This window comes from Bombus vancouverensis, chromosome 7, assembly GCF_051014615.1.
Source record: "Bombus vancouverensis nearcticus chromosome 7, iyBomVanc1_principal, whole genome shotgun sequence".
NCBI classification, from domain to species: Eukaryota; Metazoa; Arthropoda; class Insecta; order Hymenoptera; family Apidae; genus Bombus; species Bombus vancouverensis.
Window position 1 is genome coordinate 14,340,889 of NC_134917.1, and position 25,500 is coordinate 14,366,388.

The following is a 25,500-nucleotide window of genomic DNA, read 5'->3' on the forward strand; positions in this document are numbered from 1 at the left end:
TGGTGCAACACTGACAAATCGTACCAACTGTAGCGTTGTGTATCTCTAATACACCGTCCAATACTATTGGACAATCTTGTATGAGAAAGGACTATTGTCTACTAACTTCGTACCTCTCATAATTCAATTCAATTCGATTCGATTCGATTCGATTCGATTTAAGTGAATAGACGTAAAACATAAATAATAAATGATTGTTCTTAACTTATTAAACACCAAATAAAATAACTAAATAACAAAGAAAAATTCAATTTTAATTTTATATATAGACTTTAAGATCCAAAGTATTAAAAATCAGTTAAACTAATCAGTTAAGAATTGAAACTAAAAGGAAAAGTTTCTTGAACGTCAGGAATTACTCCTAACTATAATTACTTATATTATATGTGATTAAAGGAAATAAACGATATAAAACGTAATTACAAATAAATTTTATTTAATACTACCAGTAGTTCTAAGTTTCACTATCTTCTCATTTTTATCTTCTTTACTTTTGTCATTTCTTACATAAACTTAACACATACATGTTAAACCAGCATTTGCATTATTCATTTACAGTTCAAAAAATCATAGATTCATAAAATCTAATGAAATTAATAATCGATTTAGAAGATATAAAATATGTATTTATTACTGGAACCTTGAAATATTTTTATCTTTTTCTCAGGATTTTTGCGGATAATTTTATATAGCATTTAGCTTTCTGAAAAGCCAAAATTTGTTAACGTACATTTGCATGCGTTGTTTCATTAATGAAACGCACATATTGTGTATACGTTAATATACAGATATTGTCGAAGTAGTGTATGTAGAAGCTAAGGAGGAAACAACGCAAGAATAAGGGAGGGGGCAAGGGGGGTCAGATAAAGCAGTTGACCCTCGCCCCTTCAATGACCCGAGAGATATCGTTCACTAAATTCATTGACGCATCTCAGTCGAGTGCGTGGCCTCTTCTACTATACATCATACTGATCGGTACTTTTCGTCATGGTCGTTCATTTCGATCGTATGTCAAAACCGGAAATGCATCTTCCAAAATTATTTCTTCTTTTTTCCTTTTTTATCACAATAGGCCAATGTGATGTTCAAAATTCTATTGGTAAGTGATTTTATATTTTACGAAACAGAAGTTTTCATTTGTTTTATAACTATGAGATAAATCGATTGTTAATCTATGATTTATAATTATGATCTTTATTACGTGCAGTATTAGTAGGATCGATGAAATCTCCTAGTATACCGAATCGTAATCATCATTGTTCATATTATTTAACTCAATCTTCGAGTGATAACGCTTTCTAGGAAAAGATGATACCACAGCACAAATAGCGCTTGGCGAGAAGCGACTCGAGGATCATATTCGCGCGATTGTAAAGCACTATCAGCAAGAAGATCCGATAGGTCTACCTGGTGTGCCTATACCCGATCCCTTGCCAGTACCGGATATGAAGCATTCGTTTTCTATGTATACTATGAACTTCAAACAAATGAATGTTTACGATTTATCAAAATTCCGGATAGTAAACATGGAGTCAGAACTGGCTTTGATGCAAGTGAGATTTTTTCCAAGCTTATTTAGATATATATACATATATATATATATATATATATATATATGTATTCGATGCAAAAGTCGTAAACATGCGAACTACTTGTAACACCGCCGATAATGCAGCTCAATGTAATTGACGATGAATTCACAAATTTTACAGTATCTTGAAAACGAAAGCTTTGGAAGTCTGAAGCGAAAATTTATTTCAATGCCGACTAGCGGTCAATAAATGACAACATTAGTCTATAACATTCGTTATTTAAAGAACAATTATCTATGCGTCGACTCTTCTTTAAAAAGATATCCATCGCTTCGTCTAAGAACGTCTGTCATTACGAAAAAAATACATGCTAATTATACGACTGTAATGTAAAACGTTTCGCATCGGTGACTAATTACAGATACGTCGCGTCGCATGATCGAGCCATCCTAGAATCTTTGCTAAATTGGTTCACATGAATATTATAGAACGAATAAAAAATAATTGCATGGTTACAACTACATCGAATCTAAAAAAAACGCATTAATATCGATTTTCATCTTGATATGCTTTCAAAAGATTTCAGTGACTTTAAATATGAAAAACCTGAACATTCGTGGATTCTATACTCTCTCTTCTTGGCTATCACGATCGGCTGGTAATTTTACTGTGAAATTGTCGGGAGTGTACGTGAAAGGACTTGGCAGGCTGGAAGTGGCCAGCGATGGTAAACTGCAAGCACAAAACATCGATTTGGATTTGACATTTGAAAAGATAGACATGGATTTCAAGAATTTGGGCTTCCTGGGCTCTGTGTTTCAAAGCATGATCAATTCTGTAGGCACCTTTATTTTTGACAGTATCAAACCTTTCATATTGAAGGAAATAAATACGAAAGCTAGGTAAAGATTATCTAATTTGACATTGTTATGTGCTACAGATAAAAACGGTTACAAAATTTTCAAATATTTTAGGGGCGAGGCTAACAAACAAATCTCACAATTGCCGCAGCAATTCCCGAATTCTATATCGCCCTTCGATATGTTAATAACCGAGATCCGCAGACAAATATCTGAAAAAGGCTACGATCCGTTCAAGGTGAAGGATTATAGCCAGACCGTCGGTATATTCACAGTGATGTCGACTCATACTTGGATCACTGGCCTGGGAAGCGTTTACCGAATGGGAAACGTTACTTTAAGCATACAGAACAAAACAGTAAATAATTTGCTTCAATAATTTCCAAAACAGTTTAATTTCAAACTTTTTCTATCGCAGCTGCGTTGGGAGTGAATAACGCGACACGAACGATACCTGTTGATATATTATGTAAACACAACACAATGTGTCTATTTATTAGCGTGATTACATCAGTTATTACGTCGTACATCGTAAATCGTAAACAGGCTTTGCTAATTAATTTTAATTACGATCCGTAATTATCTCGGTTCTGCTGTAATCTAATTTGTAGGCGTTGATGCATCTCTAATAAGTATTGTTTGCTTGCTTCCATTTAAAGGTGTATGCAACAATCGATGCTGGTACCCAAGAAATTGAAGGAAAGACTCATTGGGAAATAAGCGTGATTGGTGGTGTTTTATCAAGAGCTGGTATAGTTTCCTTTACTATACAATATTTCAGGGCTCAAGTAAAATTAAGCCAACCCCTGGACACTCGGCAAAAGCCGAACATGGAAGGTCTTGATCTTGAATTGGGTAATATTCAAGCAAGAGTGCATGGAGCTGGTACCGTCGATTACTTAATCGAAGCAAGCATTAATATATTACCAAACCTTTTAAGGTTCGATCTCGATGTTTATCCACTTCTATGTATACGATTAGCGTATCTGTCCATCGATTCATAATGCTATTCAGAAAGGAATAATCTTTTTATAGGTATCAGATAATGGATGCAATAGAAGGACCACTTAAAAGACGTATTCAAATTGAACTAGACAAAGTGGACGTCGAAAAAGAGATTTACGAACATATTCCACACATAGAGGAACATGCTACTAGACATATTCATGGTTTGGTTCCTCCGGAAGAGACGATTTTAGAAGGGTTAATGCCGCCTCAGGATCAAGATGAACAACCATTTTCAGAAAGTGAAGAAAATCGAGGTCCTTCGTAAAAATTGAACTTATTATAAAGTACATAAATAATAAAGTACATTACGCGGTATTTAAATTATTTAAATTTGAAGATACAATTTTTTAACGCCATCAAAGTTACAAAAAAGATCTGTTTACTGACAGAGGTCGTCATAAATACACTGCGCAATACACTGTGTGCTTTGTAAATATTTTTGTTCTATTAAAATATAGTATTAAAATATATTATTGTTATAGATTAATGATAAAGAATCTTCTTATTTCAATATTTAACGTTTATTTACTGAAAAAAAACTTTTATTAAGGACACAATAGTGTACACGAGTGTATATTAAACTATAGTTACAAATATAATGTCCATAACAAATTTTTGGCAGGACATTGTACAATTAAATTTCGTAATATTGAATCATATAGAATATAGATATTATTAATTAAATTGCGTAATAATGCGGTTAAATTACTAATTAAACATCGGTATAACGATGCCGTCATATAGAAATTCAATTCATGATATTTATTTTGATCCTTTTTTTCATAGTATTTCATACATATTCATAGATTCTATGTCCGCGGTTCCTATACATTTCAATATATTGACATTTTTACTATTTACAGTTATAAGTTACGAAAAACGTGTCAATAAGTTGAAAAACCTTAGTTACTATTTTTTATACAAGCTTATCAGGACAATAAATCAGATGTTAGATACATAATCTATTACAAATAAATATAGATACATTGCATACATAAAGAATATATTTAGGGTGATACTGTACTTTGAATTTTACATTTAAATGTCTTTAACATACTGTTTCAATATGTGCGATTTTTTTAAGCTTAAAGAAAAAGTTTCATGATGAATTTCTATGTATTACACGAGTGTCGATTAGAAGAAAAATGATAATATCATTTATTATTTACGCCTTAATTGCTAGCGCGTTACTTCGTTCGATTGGTACGATTCTTTCTCCTGGTGCTGGTAGAGCGAGTCTTGGAGCAGTGACAGTGAGAATACCATCGGACGACAAACTCGGTTTAACGTGGCCGATATCGTATCCTTGTGGTAACACGTATCGGCGCACGAAATGTCTTGACACGTAACCATGTTGATCCTTTTTCTCTTCATGTTTACCCTCGATGGTAATAGATTTGTCGTCTGTTCTGACAGTGATTTCTTCTGGTGCGAATTGCTGTACATCGACAATCACTTGATATTTGTTTTCATCTCGTTCAACGGTGGTCGAACCTCCAACTTGATGTTCCAAATCTTCTATCATGTTCCTCCATGGCTGGAAGAAGTCCTTGAAGGATGGCATTGGTGGTAGTTTCCAAAAATCGTCCCTGGTGCTAAGACGTCTGAAGTGTTCTTCCAATTCTTGATGATAACGATCCATATCCCTCCACCAGTTGCGGAAAAGATCTCTAGTTACCAGTGCCATATCGATGCGAATGATCTGCACAAGATAAATGCGTAATTTCTAACGTGTGGCCATCAGAAGCAATTTCATTGAAAAAAAGTTGAAGATTATGAAGGTTAAAAATATTCAGTACAAAACAAACTTGGAAATTGAAAATAACGACGAATTTCGAATCAAACGTAACGTTGATATAAAAAGGATTAACATCGACGACGACGTTAGAATAGCATATACAAACGTAAATACTTCGTATTGTTCTATCAAGAAATAAAGCATTGCATGTCACGTCAAAAGTAAGTATGTATATACTTGCTGAAATACCGATCGAATTGCACCGTGTTTTTACACATTTCAAGAATATCTATTCTTAGATACACGAAACATATCCATAATACGTTATATCAACGTTACGTTTGATTCCTGCAAATTACATTTTCTCTCTTTAAAGGTATTCACTTTTATTTTCTTCCGTTTTCTTTTTTCCGTAAGGATAGATAATGAATTATAAATACAATTTAAGACAATGGAAATAAGAATAAGGAAAACAAGTTTGTGATAAAACGATCTAAAAATTACTTGAATTGCTAGAAAACTTTGACGAGATTGAACAAAGTTAGAATACATACCTCTCGTTGGATATCCTTATTTTATAAACCACTCACAGGAAGAAATAATCGTTCGTTTTGTATAAAGTCGTTCGTTAGTAGCTCGGAACGTTGTACGAACCTTGCACTTCAAGTTGCAGTTTTTAACTGACTGCGCAATACTGCCGGCCGGGGTTTATATTTGATGTGGCGCGCTTTTCGAGATTTTTCGAACTGTGCATGCGCAGACGCAAACCGTTTCGAATTTTCTTGCGTCAAGTTTCTACTCGAATTTACTAGCAACCGTATCCTAGCCAATCAACGCTTATTCTTAGCACTAGGCGGCTTCTCGTTTGTTCGAGTATTCTCTATTTTTTTCACGCAATTCAAAATACATCGTTTTACATTATGTTTTCTATATATTTTCCAATCCATGCGTACTTATATTTTTACTTTTTATGCAAATTATATCTTCTGAATACGTTAGATAACGTGTATAACGTATTTAAGTATATTGTAATATTTTATTTTTTATGACAACTGAAATATTATAAAATATTTTGATTATTTTTATATTTAATGAGCATGTGTTAAAGTTATCTTAGAGTATAAATCATGATTTCTTCCAGAACATTCGATTACACGAAAGAATTTATTTCTGTATTTGTTTACAATATTTTTGAGATTTCCTATTTCAGTAACCATAGTAATCTTTACGAATTCTCATTCAGTAGTCATCAGGGATAAATTTAAGATCAATGATGCACCGATGTACGATGATGTAATATTTGCTATTCTAAAAATATTATTTAACGAACAATTTTAATCGATGACGAATGAATTTGTTCCAGGATATTTTAGCATAGAGGCCAATTTCGAGAGAACGCAATAAGGAATTGAAAAATTAGCTACTGATTCATATAAGTAGAATAGGTACATACATATATTGAACGTTGATTTATGCGTTTGGCATTTCATCCAAAGATAGACATCGTTTCATAAATATGTTGACTGGATGGTAGCGATCTCTCTATAGTCTTACAAATACTCAATGCAGTAAACAATTGTAGAGTCGGTATAATAGGATACAATCTGTTCCTTTACCGTGGGCCGATATGATAGAATTCACCAATCATAAGCGCGAAAAATTTAAAAACTTTTTAATAAAATCACGTTCCTCAGACTAAACTAATAAACAATTCCAATAACATTTTTACCGCAGAAAATATAAAAGACGAATAAGAACATTTAACAGATATAAAAATGATAATTATAACAAGGAGAAGATACAATAATAAATAAGGATAGATATTATTTTCATGTATTATTTTTTTCATTTGATATGTTTCATTTATTTAATAGCATTGTATTTATTTCTAAATGTAAATACCTACTTATCGTATATTTTATAATATTACTTATCCTATTATTATACGGAAATTTCTAATGGATATAACACTTTATACGGATTAAGTATTCCATTTGGATCCATCATCCGTTTCAATTCGTGCATAAGTTTGATTTCAGAAGAAGTTCTACTCATATGTAGATATTTTGTCTTTGTGAATCCTATTCCATGTTCAGCACTTACGCTACCACGAAGACCAGACACGTATTCGAAAATGAAAGGTTGTAGTTGTGATGCTATGTCAGATTCGTACGACAATATTGAAATCTGGACGTGAATATTTCCATCACCTAATAGGTAGAAAACAAATAAAAGTATGATTTAACATTAAAGTCTTCAGCTGCTCGAACAAATTTTCAAGTCGTTCGTATATAAACCAATTAAAATGTTTAATAGGTAATTGTTCAGTCATATACCTAGATGTCCATATCCACTGATTCTTATGATGCGTGGATCGCGTAATCGTTCCCTAAGTACCTCTATCACCTTATAGAAAGACGGAAGGGGTATAGAAATATCGTATTTAAAGACATAACCTTCTCGTAATACTCCTTCGCTAATCCGTTCCCTTAGTGCCCATATATTCTAATTAAAAAAAAAATTATATTTTTTAGTTCTTATCAAAGATATGAATCTTTTGTAAAAAAAAAGGGGGGGAGAGAAAAAAGAAATCCACCGTAAGTGCGTAAAGTCAAAATTATTATCAAAAGTTCCAAAAGTTTAAAGAATATAAGAGAAAAAATTCACGCGTTACAAATCGAAAATGATGTTTGAAGTAAGAACGTAGTAAGAAAGCAAGAAGGAATAGTTTCAAGAAATTTCAAATAAAAAATATAATTACTAACTTTGACTTTGGTGGGGTCCGAAGTCAGAGTACCGTCTTCGATGATATCGTCGGCAAGCGCTTTCTCTACGAATGAGGTGAGCTTCTCCTCATCGTGACTCGCGTTGCTACCCGAAGTTTCCATCAACACGTAAAATTCGTGACCATCGGTTCTCGATGTTAGTGGACTTTTTAGGCCAAAAGCCTCAATGGAAACGTCTAACGACAACTTGTCCATCATCTCGAACGACGACAGAATCTCTCCCAATTCTTTTTTCGCCAGACGAAACGCTTTCAACACTTTGTCGAAACTGTTTAGCCCTACAATGGACGATGAATTCTTACGTAGAAATACAGAGGACACTTCCGACAATCTGTAATACCTAAGAACGCGACATTGATGGCCGCAGGAAGCGGTGGACATTGAATCGCGACTTTCGTTACAATTCCCAAGGTTCCCTCCGACCCTATAAAAAGATGTTTCAAATGGTAGCCAGTGTTGTTCTTCTTCAGCGTATTCAAACAATCTACCACGTCCCCGTTCGCCTTCACCTAAAATAAAACGGCTGAACACGGGGAACACTCGCGAGAAAATGTCGCGGTTCGTTTCTGGAAGCTTGAAAACTCACGGCTTCGAGACCCAGAATGTTTCCGTGAAGATTACCATAACGAAGAAGCCTCAAACCTCCTGCGTTCGTGGACACGCAGCCGCCGATCAGACAACTACCCTTGGCACCGAGATCAATCGGCATCATTAATCCTACTGTCGCTAAATGATTGTCCAAATCTTCGAGCACGCAACCGGCTTCACAGGTCAGCACCCCTAATGCGAAAAATCGCCAGATAAAAGAATCTTTCGCTTTCTCGAAGTTTGTCGTTTAGACAAGGCCGTTGCAACGTCGGTGACCTTGCCTTTTTGTCCGAAATCTCTGACTTTTCCCACTTTCCAATTTCGTACCCCGGAGTATTATCGTTTCGAATCATTTCGAATTTTTACCAACCTGCCAATTCGTTCGTCTCGATGATTTTATTCATAAGCTTCATAGAAATAACAATCTCGTCGAAGACCGGCACGCTACCACCTACTAGGCCCGTATTTCCGCTCTGGGGGCATACGGCTAACCGATTGTCGTTGCAAAACTTTAATATGGCAGATACTTCGTCGGTAGTTTTTGGTTTCAATACGAGTGTGCTCTTTCCTGTAAGTAATTCGTTTCAACGCCAAGCAATCTATTATCTATCCGCGCTTACGTTGTTTTTCTGTTCGATGCACTATACTCGTCGATTCGCAAGCAACACGCTGCAAAACTTATTTGCTACGATGCATGGAACGTCGTTACGACACAGAGATACCTTAGCACTTCGTACGAAGACGTAAATTCGATTTAAAATTCGTAAAAATTTATACAGCACAGTCCGAATGATCGACGAGGAGCGCTGTTTTCTCTTACCTCTGACGATCTTTGAGTAATCTATGTTGTATCCTTCGCATTCTTCTGCATCCGTAATGACCCTGTTTCGTCCGAGCAACTCATTGAAGAATGCCACGTGATCATTGGAAATGTTCGCGTACGGGCCTCTTTTCATTTTGTATCTGTCGCACGTGAACGCCGGTTTCGTAGAAAAAAATCGACATATCGAGGTATGCCGGAGCGTCCTAAGCAGCGTTGGAGAATTCATATTCTGTAAAAGATTCACCTTGTCGATTCAAAGTAATTCGCATCGGTGTTACCGGCGTTTCTTTTATCGTCTGTAAGGAGATCCGTTCGTTGCGAGCGCACGAATCTCTTCCGGTGTCGCGCCGGTCTACTATTTCCGGTGGCGTATTCCGTGATTAGCGACTCGATTGATCTCCGAGAGAAACGTTCGTGATAATTTAAACGTTCCTCTAATTTTTACTACGGAATTACATTTCAACCCATCGGCGATTGGATAAGTTTAGTGCAACGAGTATTTTTACTCGCCGCGGTTAAAGCTCGTGGATGGCAGAGTCTAATTGAAACAGGATATTTCCGTAACCCGGTCAAAAATTCAACCGATGAAAATATCCGCGGGAGGATCGAAGCGATATTTAAATGCTACAGTGCGATTAATCTCTGTGTTACGTTATACGAAGTATCAAGATGCGATGCGTGGATCGTAGTTAGGTTTTTGTTTAACGCTTTTAAATGTTTAAATCAATACGAACGAATAAATTATAAAGCATGGTATATACTATTTGTTATAAGATGAAAAAACGTGTACACGAGCTAAGAAAAAGAAGATCGAAGAAAGGAACGGAAGGAAGAACGATAGGATGAAATTTCGTGATTCTCAAATGATATCGTGATAACATGGTAAAAACCAGGCGTGGCGTAATTACGGGCCCGGGGCTGCTTCCATTTTCTACGCGCTAATTCACCTCTGATGCTCAATCGACGGACATCGAATATTATAATCCACAATGAATGTTGATGGGTAACTCCCCTCCTTCTTACGCACTACCCCCTACCTGCCCCCAGTCAGTCAAGAGGATTCGCGGCGACGCGTGGTAGAATTACAATTGTGCGAAGCGGTGGGGAAAATAAGGTCAGGGGTAGAGGGGTCGAAAGAGCAAAGAGAGAATTCGATGGAAAAAGAGGACGAATCGACTGACAGAGATGCAAATCTGTTGAGATAAGAGGAAAGAGGAGAACACGAATCGGAGAGAGAGAAGCCAATAAGAGATTGGAGTGGGAAGGGGACCAATCGTCGCGATGACTAATACATTCTACGTTTCGATGTACATGCATGAACTCGATTCGCTCGTGTATGCTTTGCTTGTAGCAAAGAATACGACACTCTTTCGCTTCGCATACATATACATACACGGATACATGATCGCGCAGCTGTGTACAGCAGAGAAACCAACACACAGAAACTCGACTACGAACACAAAGGAACGAAATGTACGTACGATATTCGGTGGGACATAGATGTAGTCGATATAGATGTAAGATATTGCTATATCGAAACGTACGATACGTAGCTACGGGTTTCTAAGGAAAGACGCATGCGCGACACCGCCAAGGAGTAAAGCTAATTTCTCAGTGGCGGCTCGAATCATTAACTTGTTACCTTGGCAACCCCGGTCGACCTAAACCATTGGCTGTCGCTTTCCCCCACTTTCCCTTTGCACGCTCTATCGGTCGAACAACAAACTACACACGCCGCCACACTCCTTCGTGGAATATTGTAATTTTCCTAACCTCGCGTGGACAGGAGTATAGACTGTCGCTGTTTCATTCGACCCACACAATCACGCTATCGGACATATACTGTTGTATGTATATGTCAGCATGCCACCGTAGGGACGCGGTTGCTGGGATTGGCGCGACCACGATTCTTCCTACCCTCTGCACGGAACATTCTACTGTCTCGCTCTTTGTCGAGATCCACGACCGGTATTAGAAGATGACCGATAAATCAGCTACGTTTAGCGCTTTATTATATGTACACCTTTTCTAACATTTTATATCGAATCACGATATTGGTTATTAACAATTCTTAACAATGCATATATGTATAGTAGCACGTACGTATATGTACGTATATAGAATCCCTCTTAATCATAGCACAAACAATATAGAAAAAAGAATACATTTATAGGAAAAGTACATATTGGTGTTGTTAGTTACATCGAAAGATAACGAAGCGCGGATGAATTAAATCTATAAATAATAGCAAATAAAATTTCAAACTTATAATTTACAATCGATACTAAACAAGAATCATCACACCATAATGTGTAGGATGTAGTAGTAAACCATTCAAGTCACAGTTTTAACAATTTAAACTAAATATAAAATAAGATAAATTTTATGTTTTCAAGTAAACTAGTATTTTATCTCGTAATTGAAAAATATAATTATAGTTTTTTGCGAAAAAGTATCGTCCCCATAAAGGCAAAAAAGTCAATGATATATAAAATCCCATTACAAGGTTTTGAACAGGACAGTATGAAGCTCAACTTAGAAACAGCTGTGCCAGGAACGTAGCGTATATTCGCGAAATTGAATCGAAAAGTACCAAAAATTGAAAAATTTACGAAAATTATTATTTATACGAATGTAATAGTCTAGTTTCAATAAATAGTCATATAAAATTCAATTCTGAACGTATACATCCATACACATAGCTACACGAACACGCACACGCATATACGCGTATTTTATTTTGTATTATTTATGCATTTTAAAAACTTTATTCACTTTCAAAATCTATCTTTCTATAATTAATTATACCGAATTATTATGTGGCCACTATGGATTACTTAGAAATAATTCTAATTGATAATCAGTTATAAAACTACTTATTTTCCTTAAACAATTCGTTAGGGTATCACGGTTGACGATTTTATATATATTATTATGTATGTTCATTGTACATATAAAAACAAGATAACAATTGTATTAAAAGATGAAATTATATTGTAACGCTGATATATGCATTAACAACGTAATAAACAATGTCGAGTACGATACGTGCTTTTATAATAAATAAATTACATTAGAAATATTCAATCTTAAAGAAATATGCAGTACATATATAAAAAGGTAACATAAATATTAATAAAAAAGATTTTTACTTTTCACACGTTCAAATATATAATAGAGTTATGTAGAAATATTACAAAGTATGTATAATATTCATGAATAATATAGAATTTTAATACAGGTAGACTAAAAAAGATAAAGTCCAATAATATAATGAAATGCAACGGGGAATTATGTGACTAGATTCGTTCCTGATGGTATCGTGAAGTTATACTGCGAAATATTCTGCAGACTATAATCACGTATACATGCAGCAGACGGGTAGTAATTGTATTAGTGAAGAGTGTACAAGTATGTGAAGTAAGAGTATGAGTACCGTTACGGGGCATGCGCCTCCAGCCACCATATCCAATGGCCCCGCCTTTCACGGTGCAAACGATGCCTTTGGGATTTGTCCTCGCTGGACCAATGAGCGAACGAGTTTGTCATACGCGACGGGAGAGGTGAGGTTGTAGGAAACGAAGTGGTGGGAAGCAGACAGGAAGAAGGGTAGGGGGGGAGAGAGAGATTTGAGAGAAGCGAGGGGTTCCGCAGATCGTGTGGGAGCAGGGAAGCAGACAACGAATACGACGATTGCTTACGAAACCTCGCGACGTCAACGTATAACAAAACTTTGTTTAAAATACTCATAGTGCTTTTTAAAAACCTATGAAACACAGACGTGTATGATTGAAAATTTGGTCAAGTTAACAGTGAAATCGTGAGGTGACAGTGTCTACGGCGTGTTCGAAAACGTGATAGGTGTGACTGCGCAGTCGCCATGTGAGTACCTGAACAAGTATCTGAAACTCCATGTTATACCGTGTATTTTGGATCTTTAATATTTCTTTGTTATATATTGTTGATATATCGATAATAATCACACTATATTCTACATAACATTTCATGATAACCGACAAATATAACAAATACACAACACAGAACACACTGCATTATATCCCGCCGGATCTTCGAACGTGCTTTATTTTGTAATCCAATATGTCGGCGTTAGGGACGCTGTTCGGTATTCACCGAGATACAATTCCTCTACCGCGCGTATTATAATTTTTTGATAAATTACCGCTGCATAGATAGTTTCTGAAGAACCGTGTGTGTTGTTATTCTCATTATCGTCGATATTACCATTATGGCGAAATCCATGTTGTCAACCGCCCCCTGGTACGGTCGCTTCTCCCCTTCTCTTATTTTTCTTTCCCCCTTCCTCCTACTTCTCCCTTCAACCCCACTTTCAATCGTATTTCCCGCTCAGTGAGATGTATTCCCTCTTTCTCTCTAAACCCCTCATCATACTACTAATTATGGTGCTAGTAAGACGACATTTTGTTCGTTCTATCCAAAACTCAAGATGGATCATGTGTTTTCAGTTCATCGATACTTTGAACTCATGCATGAATACAGATTTCTTCTTTACCATCTGATCATCCTGTCTCAACTGTTTTCATCCTTCCGATGTACATATTTCTTTAGATACATACCATATATATTATTTCTTTATTAAATTAATTTATCAAACATTTTGTATACTACCAAACTTTATGTCATAGTGCCACACAAATATTTCTAACCTGATATATTTTTATAATGTTTAATATAATTAAGGTTACTAATTATTTGAATAGTCAATGATCTCATACAAGTAATTGACAACTATCCCAAAATTATTGCAATTTATCGGAATTTATATTTATATACTATGCACATGGAAAACTTCAAAAAGTATACAAAATTATAGCTTATATGAATCGTGAACTGCACTATGTTCACGATTAATTTAAGTGCTTTTTCCATCTTATGTTTACATTTCAATGTGTGTTGTAATTATTATTCTAATTCATGCAATGAGTAATATGATGATTTTTTATAATGATTGTTGTTATGTTTAGTACCTTGTATATTCTATGTATGATCACTTATTTGAGGTTATTTCTCATATTCTAAATATTGAACATTATACGTATTTTATAATAAAATAAGTAATACTATGTATTATATATCAAATAAGTTAATAAATTGATATAACGGTATATTTTGTTTATCACGAATTTCATATTTTCATATACAATTACATTAAATATTATGAACTAATTTTTACGTACATTGGTACTAAACGAAATGACTTTTTATGTTACAAGTATGCAACAGTTAATTCTTTATTGTAAAACACTTACATTTAAAGTAATATTTGCCACTTCATTCACCTTCACACTTTATTATTGATATTTCACGTCGTAATAAACGAAGAAGAGAAACCAAATTTGAACGCTCCACATTTCACGTGTATCAAGTTATCAAGGTTATGAGCAATAAACATTGCGTAATTATTTTAGATATCTTTACACTAAATATGTTGCAATTAACGTTTCAGTATATTAATTGATAAAAGATTTATATTATGTATAGCTAATGGTTCTTCATTTCTAAAAATTTATAAAAAATTTATATCAACTTTTTAGTTAAAATTATTATAAAATCTATGCTCTAATAAATATTTGTTTGAGAGTGAGAGAAAATGAATGAGAGAAAGAGGGGGGATTATATTAAGTAGAACTGTAAATAAATTATATAAAATGTAAATAATTGTTATTTTCAATATATAGTCGTAATCTACTTTATACTTATAAACCTATCTATGTGAAAAATATTAATCTAAAACAATTTTTCTTTTAGGTGCAGCAAATTAAAAAGATTAAAAGTGACATTTTAATAAGAAATCTATATAAAATGGCAAGGAAAAAAAACATTGAATTGTTAAGAATATAAGAGCAGGAAGAGTACTTCTTGAAGGAAGTTTATTTAAAAAGGTATAAGGAAACATGACAGATGTTAAACCAATTGGAATTTCTCAAAATCAGCCACAACAAACACAACAACAGTCACAGCAGCAGCAACAGACACAGCAACAACAGCAACAGCAGCAACCACAACAACAACAATCTCAACCACAGCAAATGATGATTGCAACCCATGATATTCAACAACAGCAAAATGTACAGCAGCAACAGCAGCATGTTCAGCAACAACAATCTCAGCCACAACAAGTACAGCAGCAAGCGCAACAACAAGTACAATCTCAACAAGTTCAACCACAACAACAAATTCAACAGCAAGTGCAATCACAGCAGCAAATGCAAGTGCAGCAGCAGGTACAGCAACAAGTGCAACAGCAAGTACAACAACAGCAACAGCAACAGCAACCTCAACAACAACAATCTAATAGTGGACCACATAACGTTGTTCCTACTCAAGTGCAGGTACAGCCACAGGTAGCAGCAATTATGCCCCAGCAACAGGTAAAAATTTGCACAAAGGCATATTATTGAAACAGCTTTAAGCAGTAGATTTAAAATTTTTCATCTTTGAAAATAAAATATTTCAGGGTGCTGTTGCAGTGTCAATGCAGCATCAGCAACAGGGTGTTGGAGGTGTATCTATGACTTTATCTGGTCAACAAGGAGGAACCACTATAACTACTATGGCTGCGCATCCACAAGCAGTACAAGTTATTCAACAACCTATGCAGAACCAAGCATATCATTTGCAACAACTTTATAACACCCAAGGAACTCCACTATTGATGCCAGGAAATTTAGCTCTCCATCCTGCAGGCATCAATCCTTCGTCCATACAGGTACTTAAATACAATCCTGATGTTCACTATTATTGAGACATATAAGTTCCTTTCTAAGTAGGATACTTTACAGGTCATAACAGCTGGAAAGCCATTTCAATCTGCTGCTCAATTAACACCTCATATGCTAACGACAGCATCGACACCAGGTCAAGGAGGTGGTCATCCTGCAGCTGGAGGAACTAAAGTTCAAGGGTTCCCTACAGGTTACTTACCAGTACCTACTTCAGCTACACCTGGTGCAGGACAAACTCTGGTATTTGGTCAACTTGGTGTACTGGGTTCTCCACAACCACCTCCATCTATACAACAACAACAGCAGCAGCAGTCTGCAAACAAACAAGATCAAGTACAAAAGGTATTATTATGTTAATTTTATTTTGTAACAAATATTCTATATTTAGTTCATATTTTATATATATTGTTTTCAAAATGTGTAGTATACTACGTGTACAGCGGCTACTCCGTCCGGCGGACGAGGTGGTATGCAATTTGCTCCTTGGCAATTTACACCACAAGTTGCTTGGACTGGAATACAACCACCGGCGCTTCTAACTAATCAAATATTCATTAGAGGTCCTACTCAACCTGATATGTTTATACAAAGTCCACAACCAATCCAAGCTCATAATGGTTAGTTGTGAATGATTAAATAAATTTTGTATTGTCAACTGAACTAATTTATCATCATCATATTTGATCAGCACTAGCTACGCAACAACAAATTCAGGGAGTACAACAAATTGCTGCAGCTAGTGGAAAACCAAAGGTAATGGATATACAACAACAACAACAGCAACAAAGTAAGCAAAGTTCAGGTGGACAACGACCTTTGAGTATTTTACCGTCCTCTTTACAAGCAGTACAAGCTGCTAACATACGAGCTGCCAGTTCTGTTTCAACGCAAACTGTTCATGGAGTACAAACCACGGTACATGTACAGGTTACTATAATTAACAGCAACAGTTAGAAAAATGATTTCGACTGCTGCAATTTTCGAATCACGTGCAAACATATAGAAGTTTTTTTTCTGTTTTCGTATAATGAAGAAGAAGTTTTTTTTTATGTTTTATAACTCAGAGTGGCAAAGGAAGCGGTAGTAGCGGTAAAGGCCGTGGTAAGCCATTGCAATCGCCGCAACAATCGCAACAGCAGTCACAGCAAACGATGCAACAACAACATCAACAGGTTTTTATTCAACAGAAACAGCATACGCAGCAGCAACAGCAGATGCAGCAACAGTATCAACAGCCGCAAGTGCAGCCATCGCAACAGCAAATACAACCAAAACCAATAATGAGTGAGATGACGTTTCATATACATACTATTTATAGAAAAATGATATAGGTTTTTGTATATCTAATCGTTACCTTTTTTACAGCAAACATGGCTCTGCAACAACAACAACAACCAGGTGTAGTCCTTAGTGGGGAACGTCCGATTATGCCTGTAGTTTCGGTGAGCGGAGTTGGCGTTGCTACATCTCAAATGAGTCAAGTACAACAATCTCCCATGTCTGCTGTACAACAATTACCATTACAAGTATTAAATGTTTTATTTCCTGCAATAAAATTTCCTTAATTTAATTAAAAAATATTTCCATTATATGTAATGTAATTTTTCTAGGCAATCAATTCGACAATAATTGGTAGTCAAATAGTTAGTGGAACAACACAGGTTCAAACGATGTCTATGATAAATCAGTCGGTGGATCAACAAACACATGATAATAATAATTCCGCAATAATGATTGCATCACCCGATCGTAATCACCAAGCTGAATGTTCTTTAGCATTACCATCTGCTGCAAATACTCCTACAGCAAATGAAGAGAATTCTAAATCAATATTGAAAAAGGACGATCCAATTCCAATAGAAGAAGTGACCGTATCTCAGCCAGAAACGACAGGTTTATTGATAATATATACTACATTGACATTCAATAAATGTGTATGTATGTATATATTTTGTATAAGCATTTGCATCTCATTACTGTCATAGATGGGGACCAATCTAAGATAACTTCAAAAGATGAAGAAAATTTGTCGGTAAAGTTAGAAGAAAAATCATGTAGTAATCCTTTAGCAGGATTAGCAAATACAATTAATTCTATTACGAATGGTATCAACAATGAAGACTCAGCGGCAATTCCTGCTTCTGTATCAGTTAGCGCAAATAGTAAACATGTACCACCAAAGGCAATGGTCAAACCACAAGTTCTTACACATGTAATTGAAGGCTTTGTTATTCAAGAAGGTACAAGCTTAATATTTTATATAGATGTTATTGCATTATTAATAGATATCGTTATATTACTTTATATTTATATTATTGATATGTATATGAATATTTCAGCGTCTGAACCATTCGCTGTTAATCGAACGTCATTGAATAATACAGTTAATCAAGAAGCAGGTAATATTTTAAACCGCAGTACTAATTCATCATCTGAAAGAGATAGTCATGAAGAACCTCCAAGTAAGACTTAAAAATTCAGTATTTTTTTAATATGTGTGTATCTTTTTGCTGTAAGATATAAAATGAATCATATGTGTTTATTGTGTATGGCAGGGAAAAAACATGCACCCAATTATCCGAATGACGAAGATGTAAATAATGTTCAAGTGGGAAAATGCGAAGCTTGTGGTAATTTGGTAGATGAACAAAATACTAAATTCAAAAAAGAGAAACGGTTCTGTTCCTCTAGTTGTGCAAAAAGGTTGGTAAATAAATTATTTCGTAAGTTAGTTATTAGACTTGCAGAAAAATGTAATATAAATTTTGAATCAAATAGCAAAAAGCGGGAAGCAAGAGATCGTGACGGTACTGAAAAACAATGGACTGAGATAGAGACTGAATCAAAAACCGATGGAGATATAAAAAAGAACGGAGAAGAAAAGTCATTATCTAGTACAACTACTAGTTCTTCCGTTGATGAAACACTGCCGAAAGTTAATCCTGTGAAGTGGACGGTATAGATATATATATACATAAATTTATTAAAAATGAAGAAAACTGATTGAATGATATAATTGAAAACGCCTGCTTTTTTTTATAGGTTGGAGAAGTATGCGATTTTATACGCGGATTACCAGGGTGTGCTGATTACGCGGAAGATTTTGCTATTCAAGAAATAGATGGTCAAGCACTAATGTTACTCAAAGAAGATCACCTTATGTCGGCCATGAGTATAAAGTTGGGTCCTGCATTGAAAATCGTAGCCAGAATTGATTCAATGCGCGTGGAGTCGTCAAATTCTAATCCTACAACTAATAGTTCGTAAATGTTTATTGTTTAAGGTTTCTACTCGCAAAATTTCAAATTGCAGCCTATGGGCTACAGGGTTTGTGCAAGTATTTGATCGAATCATAGAATTAAGATTTAAAATTATTAAGGTTCAGTACTTTCAATTCTACACTTATGATTTAAAGATCGATCTATGTAAGACTAAGTTCCGTATTATTTTGTTGCTGTATACAAAATAACAATATTAATATTTTAAATTTGGTGTACTATATTGTCGACATATACATATATATACAAATCCACTTTAAAGGGTAAGTCTTACACTGATTGATTTTTATAAATGTAAATAGCATTCAGTTATTGTAACTTTTCTTTGAAATTGAAATGTATGTATATCTGCTTTGGAAAATTTTTCTAAAATATTGCTGTTTAACTAGTATGATCAAGAAACTGAGTACAAATTATGTCTATTACACAAAAAAAAGATAAAACGTTGTATATAAAGTATCCGGCGTATGTGCGATGTATTTTGTACTCGAAAATTCCTTTTGGAAGCTGTATAAAAACTATTGCCTTCTGTAAGACTTACAATAATCTCGAAAAATATCTGGCACTTTTAAAACGGTTAAGCTTTGTGATGAATAGCAATTTCCATACATAACAATTTTAAATTGAGGTACAAAGTATTTGAAATAATGCGATAACACCTTTGACTATGTTTTACTTTGTAAATGTTTCATGTGCACTCGACTTACATACGTGTAAATATTAAACAAAATGTTTATTTAATATACAAATTTTATAACATAAAAATATTTTATAGTTGTTAACACTAGTTGTCCTTCCATTTAGAACTAGATATTAATTTAGATACAACACACTCTAAATGCAAGAAAAATATATTTTAATTTATAAAATATGTGATGTTGATCAAGAAATAAGGCAAATTGTATAATATCTTATAACTGTGAAGCATACTCAACAAAATGAAACGAGTATGAATGTATTATATCATTATTCAACATTTGCAATTGCCAACAATGTGAATATAATAGTAATTGTCTAAATGTTTATTAAGTAGATTTATTAATTTTGTATTTAGTAACACAGAGATCAGTATATAATTATAAAAGAATGTATTTCAAAATTAATATTTTAACGAGGAAAATATTTGCATTTACGAAATGCACAGTATTTTCATATTACAATCTATATTTAATTTTTAATAATACCTTATTAATAGCGATAAAAATCAAGCATTGCAAATTTTATCCGTAACAAGTAATTAGACAAAGATATAGTATATGAAAAAATAAAATACAAAACGCATTTGTTAATTCAAGATTTCTCAGGGTATAGTCTTATTATATATCTTTTTATATTGATTTGAATGGCACCTGAGTAACAGATGTGCACAATTGTGATGAAATTTAAATAAATTAGAGCTCTAAAAATATTATGAATTAAAGTCTATGCACAAGTGTACTTTTTCCCCTATATTTTAACAAATATTTCATGCATCACCTATGCATATTTTAAATTTTCTAAATATGACAATGTCCTCTAAAATATATAAAATAAATTCAATATTAGTGAATGAAAATAATTCTAAACATTTTATTTAAATTAGTATTTTATTACGATCTGCATACATATTCTAATTTAATTTCTTACTTTAATTAACAGCTGCTATATATTTTCCTTCATCTAATAATTCTTCATCTTTCTTCATTTGCATTTCTTGTAGCGCTGGTCGAATATATCGATAATAACAAAACCCTTTATACACTAAAGCTATTCCAGAAACTACTGTTAAACCCATTAATACCGTTACAGTTCCTCTGTGAAGTTTATCTAAGATATAACTCCTTTTCGCATATTTTGGCAACATTTTTTATTGATATTTTTGTCTGTATCAACAGTTTTTAAAATATATAAACCTGGAAAATATATAATTACTATTACAAATCGTGTAACTTACGTGTAAGAAACGTAATAAAATGTATTTCAATTTATATTATTAATTACGTAATTTGTTACAAGCACCTATTCTATAGGAAAGTAAATAAGATAACAGTATATTATAGAGTTAAAAAGGTTTTGACTTCTATCTTTTTTCTAAAGATTAAGCTTTTTATATATAAGGTTAGGAACACGTTTGGTACTCTCTGATCCAATAAATACTAAGGCTAATACACACACATTCGATGTGAGACGTGAGTCTAACGCGTTGAAAAATAAACGAACCTATAATTATGCAATCTTTTTGTCAATCGAATGAGGTAACAACTTGAATATTGATGAATTTGATATATTTCTATATTTCGTATTTCATAACATTTAAATAAAGAATATAAAAATCATTTCTAAAAATTACTATTTAATTCTTGTACAATTTATATAGATTTTTACATAATTGTGTATTACACTTTTATAATATATTTAATAATTAATTTATAATATATTTTATAATTGTTTATTGTATTTTTATATTTTAAGACACTTAAATAGATTTTAACAGAATTATTTTCTTAATAAAGTAAAAGGGTTAGTTTTTTAAAAATTCATTAAATATTGTTGAATCTACATCCAAAACTATCTCATCCAATGAAGGCCCTTGTTGTGTCACTGGCAATTCTAAAATAAAAATAAACTTCACAAAACTGACTTTAAAATTAAATTAAATTTGCATCCTTGAAATATATTAAAACGCACTTGATATGGATCCTGTTGCTTTGTATTCCCTAAGCTCTTCTTTAAAAGCTTCATCAAATGTTTCTCGTCTTTCTTTCATCATTTTCTGCTGTTTAAGTTCATATTTTGATACTCTCTCAATATGTTCATCAGCCAATTTTGCTAAAATTTACATTCAGTTTCAGCATTTTTATAATTAGCACATTTTAAATATTATACAAACTACCTTTAATAACATTTAATTCTGCAAGTTTTTTCTCCTTATATAAGGCTAATTGAAATCTATGATCCAATTGTCTACTTTGCAAATCTAACATTTCATTTAAATTTTCTAATTGATATATAGCACCTTCTACCTCCTCAAACATTTCTTGTAATGTTCCTTTAATAACATGAAGTATTTATGATTAATTTTTATACTCATAGTATTCTTGAATTAGAAATGCATTTAAGATAGAAGTACCTATTTGATCCATAAGATCCTGTATTGCATTGTTGATTTTTGGAATGTAAGCTAAAGTACTATTTAGACACGTAATGTTTTTCCATTCTTGTTCGAGTTTTTCATAAATAGTTCCAATGAGTTTATCAGCTTCTTGAGCTTTACCCGCATTTTCTTCTGCTAGCTCATGTAGTTCATTCCATTGCAATTGAAATCTATGTAAGATATCAGCTCCTGCATTGTAATTAACATTTCTGATGTTTCCAGTCTTTTTTTGTTTTGGATTTTCAACAACAGTTAATCCTCTAATACTAAAACAACAAAGTCAATCCTAGACTTATATAAAATACATAGTAAATTATCTTTAACTTTAGTTTTTATTTGGATAAGGTTAAAATTAAATCTTTTACCTAGCAGATATACCCTCTTGAACTGTTTGAAACTTGTTACGCAAAGTGCTAAACATGTTTATAAATTATTTTATTTTATATTTATGATTATAATGGTATATATAATTCAAGCCTTTCAAATTAGTTAATACTATTGCACAAATTACTAATAAGATTTAATTTATTATATTATATTTTCTATATGTAAAGTGTATTATTAAATGTATCATTATCATATGAAATAATTTTTTTGTTGACACATGTATTATCAATGATGAAAATTGTTCATACCGAGCTGATTTTCATAGTTTATATCAAATTGATCACTTGTTTGCATTGAAATACTGATATAAGATAACACATATTAGTTCACAATATTTATAATGAAAAGTTATTGTAAATATTAGCAGCGTCAATATAACCTCTATTTTGAAGACACTAATAGTAGCCTATTTATTTTCATTCATGCAGTATTGCATGTAGAAACCTCCAAAATCAATTGTTAATGACAACTTAAAACATTTGAAATTATAATTTGAATATTAATTTTAAATATAATAAATATAAAATTAGTTAAATTACGCATAATTTAATAAAAAATTAATTATTCAAAATATCATTTATGATTTTTACTTAATCCAAACATATAATTAGCTTATGTACATGTGTTTTAATTTCAATCCATTTTTTCATATTTTGTGAAAGATATGACACTGCGCAACCTTTCTGTTAGTTGGCAACACTGATAACGACAGTCCATGCACACATACATATGTACATTTCATTAAAAATAATTACTTTTTGTGTTGTAATTGTTAAAATGTTTTAAACTACAAATAATAGTATTAACATAGTAAATTTCTAAAATACATAAAATAATAATTTTTTATATATTGCATATTAATATATGATATTCTATTAACATTATGTGCGTTCGATTTATAAAAGATATAATTTTACATTTACAAATTTTGGTTTACATGTTAAGTAATAAAAATGTTAACTACTTATATTCATATGGATTCAATATTATACTATGCTGCATTATAAGGATAATTGTATACTAAGCACGAATGAATAATTTTTGTTACGTTTATGACGAATTCGTGATTTTTACTGCATAAACAATTTAGTGCATTAGATTTTGACTATATATTTTCAACATGAAACAATTTGGCAACATCGTTAAAGCTTAACTCCTTCCCTTTGACAATATGACTGGTGCCTAGCAACCAGTGAGGTCAACAAACGAGGTCAAATTGCAAATTACCTGTGTAAGAAAAATCAGTATATAAATCTAATAAAATAATACATTAAATTACTTTTAGGTAATTGTAAGGGGTATTAATTGAACAGAAAGTAGAGACGATACAATTCATTACTACTAACATTAAGATGAAATTATAGACAGTTAATATATTAACCTAAATTTATGACAAATATTTCAGTTCAAAAAAAATCTCCTTATTAAGAAATATTATTATTATGTTCTTTTTTATATACTATATATTATATTACTTTATCTACAGGTGTAAATCGTATTAAAATACAACAATTTTAGAAGGGTGGTATTTATGTATGTACGTACATAGTACTTACAAATATCTTACTTTTCTAGTTTCAGTTAGAATAATTAATAACTAATTGTCATGCAATATAAATTCGGATGGTTGAAAATAAGAAAAAAGAAAGTTATGTGTTAGTGGAGTCTACAAGTAAAATAATTCTTATGAAGATACATGGCGGAACCGTAGAACTATGTATGTATGTATATGTTGGTATTCCCTGTGTTGCCAAGTTTTCCTCTACCTGCGTGTTCAATTCTGAAATGTATTGTATGGTGATGTATATACACAATGACAAAATCGATAGTGATGAATTTCTAAAACAAAAAATTGTATTTTTGTAAACTTTATTCTATTTCAAACTTTATAAATGCTATTTCAAATTTTAATATGAACATTTTACTTACATTGAATTAATTATTTTTCTGCTTATATCTTTTGTTTATTTATAAAAATGTGTCATAATAAGATGAAAAAATATAATATGCTTTAAACTATTTAAATGATTGATAAGTAATGTAGAAGAAAAACTTCATTATTTTAAAGTTAGAGGTTTTTCCATTAATAACCTTGAACAAGTTGGAGCAGTCCTGTTAAGCAGAGCCTTCATTGAAATCTTTATCTTTTTCTATCCCTGCTACGCACGCAATGAGCATAACTTGAACAAACCTTACCAGAGAAGGTTCGAGCTTAGAAAGTTGTGCGCAACTCGCAGTGAAACCAGATTTGTGGGAGGAGATGCTGGAGAGGGAGGAGTAGTCAGGGATGTTGGGTCAACGTACGTATCCAAGTATCCCCTTTCTCCTTGCATCAAGTTAGACCACTACTATATCGTGGTGAACTCGTCTTCTCCATAAAGACGATTACCTTTCTGCGCATACTATCATGACTACGGCGCATACTATGTACTAGGAGTTACCAACTAAAGGACGAGAAGTTCGTGGTAGGGATGAAATCAATAGTCAAGTATTCCGCGGAATGAGAATGTCAACTTATATTTAACCATTCAACTGCTTGCTTGAGTTTTATTCATCGTAAATAAAGCAGCAAAAATAGTTGAGAGTGAACCGCTAATGTAACA

The 25,500-nt window shown here is 33.0% G+C and overlaps 5 protein-coding genes across 10 annotated transcripts; 2 read left to right on the forward strand and 3 right to left on the reverse strand.

The window, feature by feature from the left end:
* Positions 1–919: 919 nt before the first annotated feature.
* LOC117157944 (uncharacterized) lies at positions 920–4,527 on the forward strand. Its single transcript, XM_033336305.2, has 6 exons — positions 920–1,099; positions 1,303–1,553; positions 2,112–2,434; positions 2,507–2,750; positions 3,052–3,332; positions 3,428–4,527. The coding sequence occupies exons 1-6, from the start codon at positions 988–990 to the stop codon at positions 3,663–3,665; spliced, it is 1,449 nt and encodes a 482-aa protein (XP_033192196.1). The 5' UTR covers positions 920–987; the 3' UTR covers positions 3,666–4,527.
* LOC117157949 (protein lethal(2)essential for life) lies at positions 4,142–5,846 on the reverse strand. Its single transcript, XM_033336319.2, has 2 exons — positions 5,693–5,846; positions 4,142–5,102 (listed from the first exon to the last, which is right to left on the reverse strand). Exon 2 carries the CDS (start codon positions 5,085–5,087, stop codon positions 4,566–4,568), a length of 522 nt encoding a protein of 173 aa, XP_033192210.1. The 5' UTR covers positions 5,088–5,102; positions 5,693–5,846; the 3' UTR covers positions 4,142–4,565.
* A 1,109-nt stretch (positions 5,847–6,955) lies between these two features.
* D2hgdh (D-2-hydroxyglutaric acid dehydrogenase) lies at positions 6,956–14,779 on the reverse strand. 3 transcript variants are annotated; one of them, XM_033336286.2, is made up of 8 exons: positions 14,624–14,779; positions 9,333–9,564; positions 8,883–9,080; positions 8,511–8,704; positions 8,265–8,433; positions 7,904–8,202; positions 7,475–7,643; positions 6,956–7,348 (listed from the first exon to the last, which is right to left on the reverse strand). In XM_033336286.2, the coding sequence occupies exons 2-8, from the start codon at positions 9,559–9,561 to the stop codon at positions 7,080–7,082; spliced, it is 1,527 nt and encodes a 508-aa protein (XP_033192177.1). In that variant the 5' UTR covers positions 9,562–9,564; positions 14,624–14,779; the 3' UTR covers positions 6,956–7,079. The 3 variants fall into 3 exon arrangements, with proteins under 3 accessions (XP_033192177.1, XP_033192170.1, XP_076476231.1); XM_033336279.2 differs by lacking the exon at positions 14,624–14,779 and adding an exon at positions 13,226–13,640; XM_076620116.1 differs by lacking the exon at positions 8,883–9,080.
* Positions 14,780–15,268: 489 nt separating this feature from the next.
* On the forward strand, positions 15,269–20,142 carry LOC117157914 (uncharacterized). Of its 2 annotated transcripts, none has more exons than XM_033336250.2 (13): positions 15,269–15,745; positions 15,832–16,083; positions 16,157–16,441; positions 16,524–16,716; positions 16,788–17,026; positions 17,164–17,383; positions 17,465–17,625; positions 17,710–17,992; positions 18,085–18,339; positions 18,439–18,561; positions 18,655–18,802; positions 18,878–19,055; positions 19,142–20,142. In XM_033336250.2, the coding sequence occupies exons 1-13, from the start codon at positions 15,269–15,271 to the stop codon at positions 19,364–19,366; spliced, it is 3,039 nt and encodes a 1,012-aa protein (XP_033192141.1). In that variant the 3' UTR covers positions 19,367–20,142. The 2 variants fall into 2 exon arrangements, with proteins under 2 accessions (XP_033192141.1, XP_033192160.1); XM_033336269.2 differs by having other exon boundaries at positions 16,788–17,014.
* A 1,547-nt stretch (positions 20,143–21,689) lies between these two features.
* Positions 21,690–25,466, reverse strand: Dysb (dystrobrevin binding protein dysbindin). Of its 3 annotated transcripts, XM_076620119.1 has the most exons (6): positions 24,989–25,427; positions 22,876–22,923; positions 22,487–22,776; positions 22,250–22,405; positions 22,045–22,185; positions 21,690–21,966 (listed from the first exon to the last, which is right to left on the reverse strand). In XM_076620119.1, exons 1-6 carry the CDS (start codon positions 25,027–25,029, stop codon positions 21,878–21,880), a joined length of 765 nt encoding a protein of 254 aa, XP_076476234.1. In that variant the 5' UTR covers positions 25,030–25,427; the 3' UTR covers positions 21,690–21,877. The 3 variants fall into 3 exon arrangements, with proteins under 3 accessions (XP_076476234.1, XP_076476235.1, XP_033185754.1); XM_076620120.1 differs by lacking the exon at positions 22,250–22,405 and having other exon boundaries at positions 24,989–25,466; XM_033329863.2 differs by lacking the exon at positions 24,989–25,427 and having other exon boundaries at positions 22,876–23,128.
* Positions 25,467–25,500: the final 34 nt, after the last annotated feature.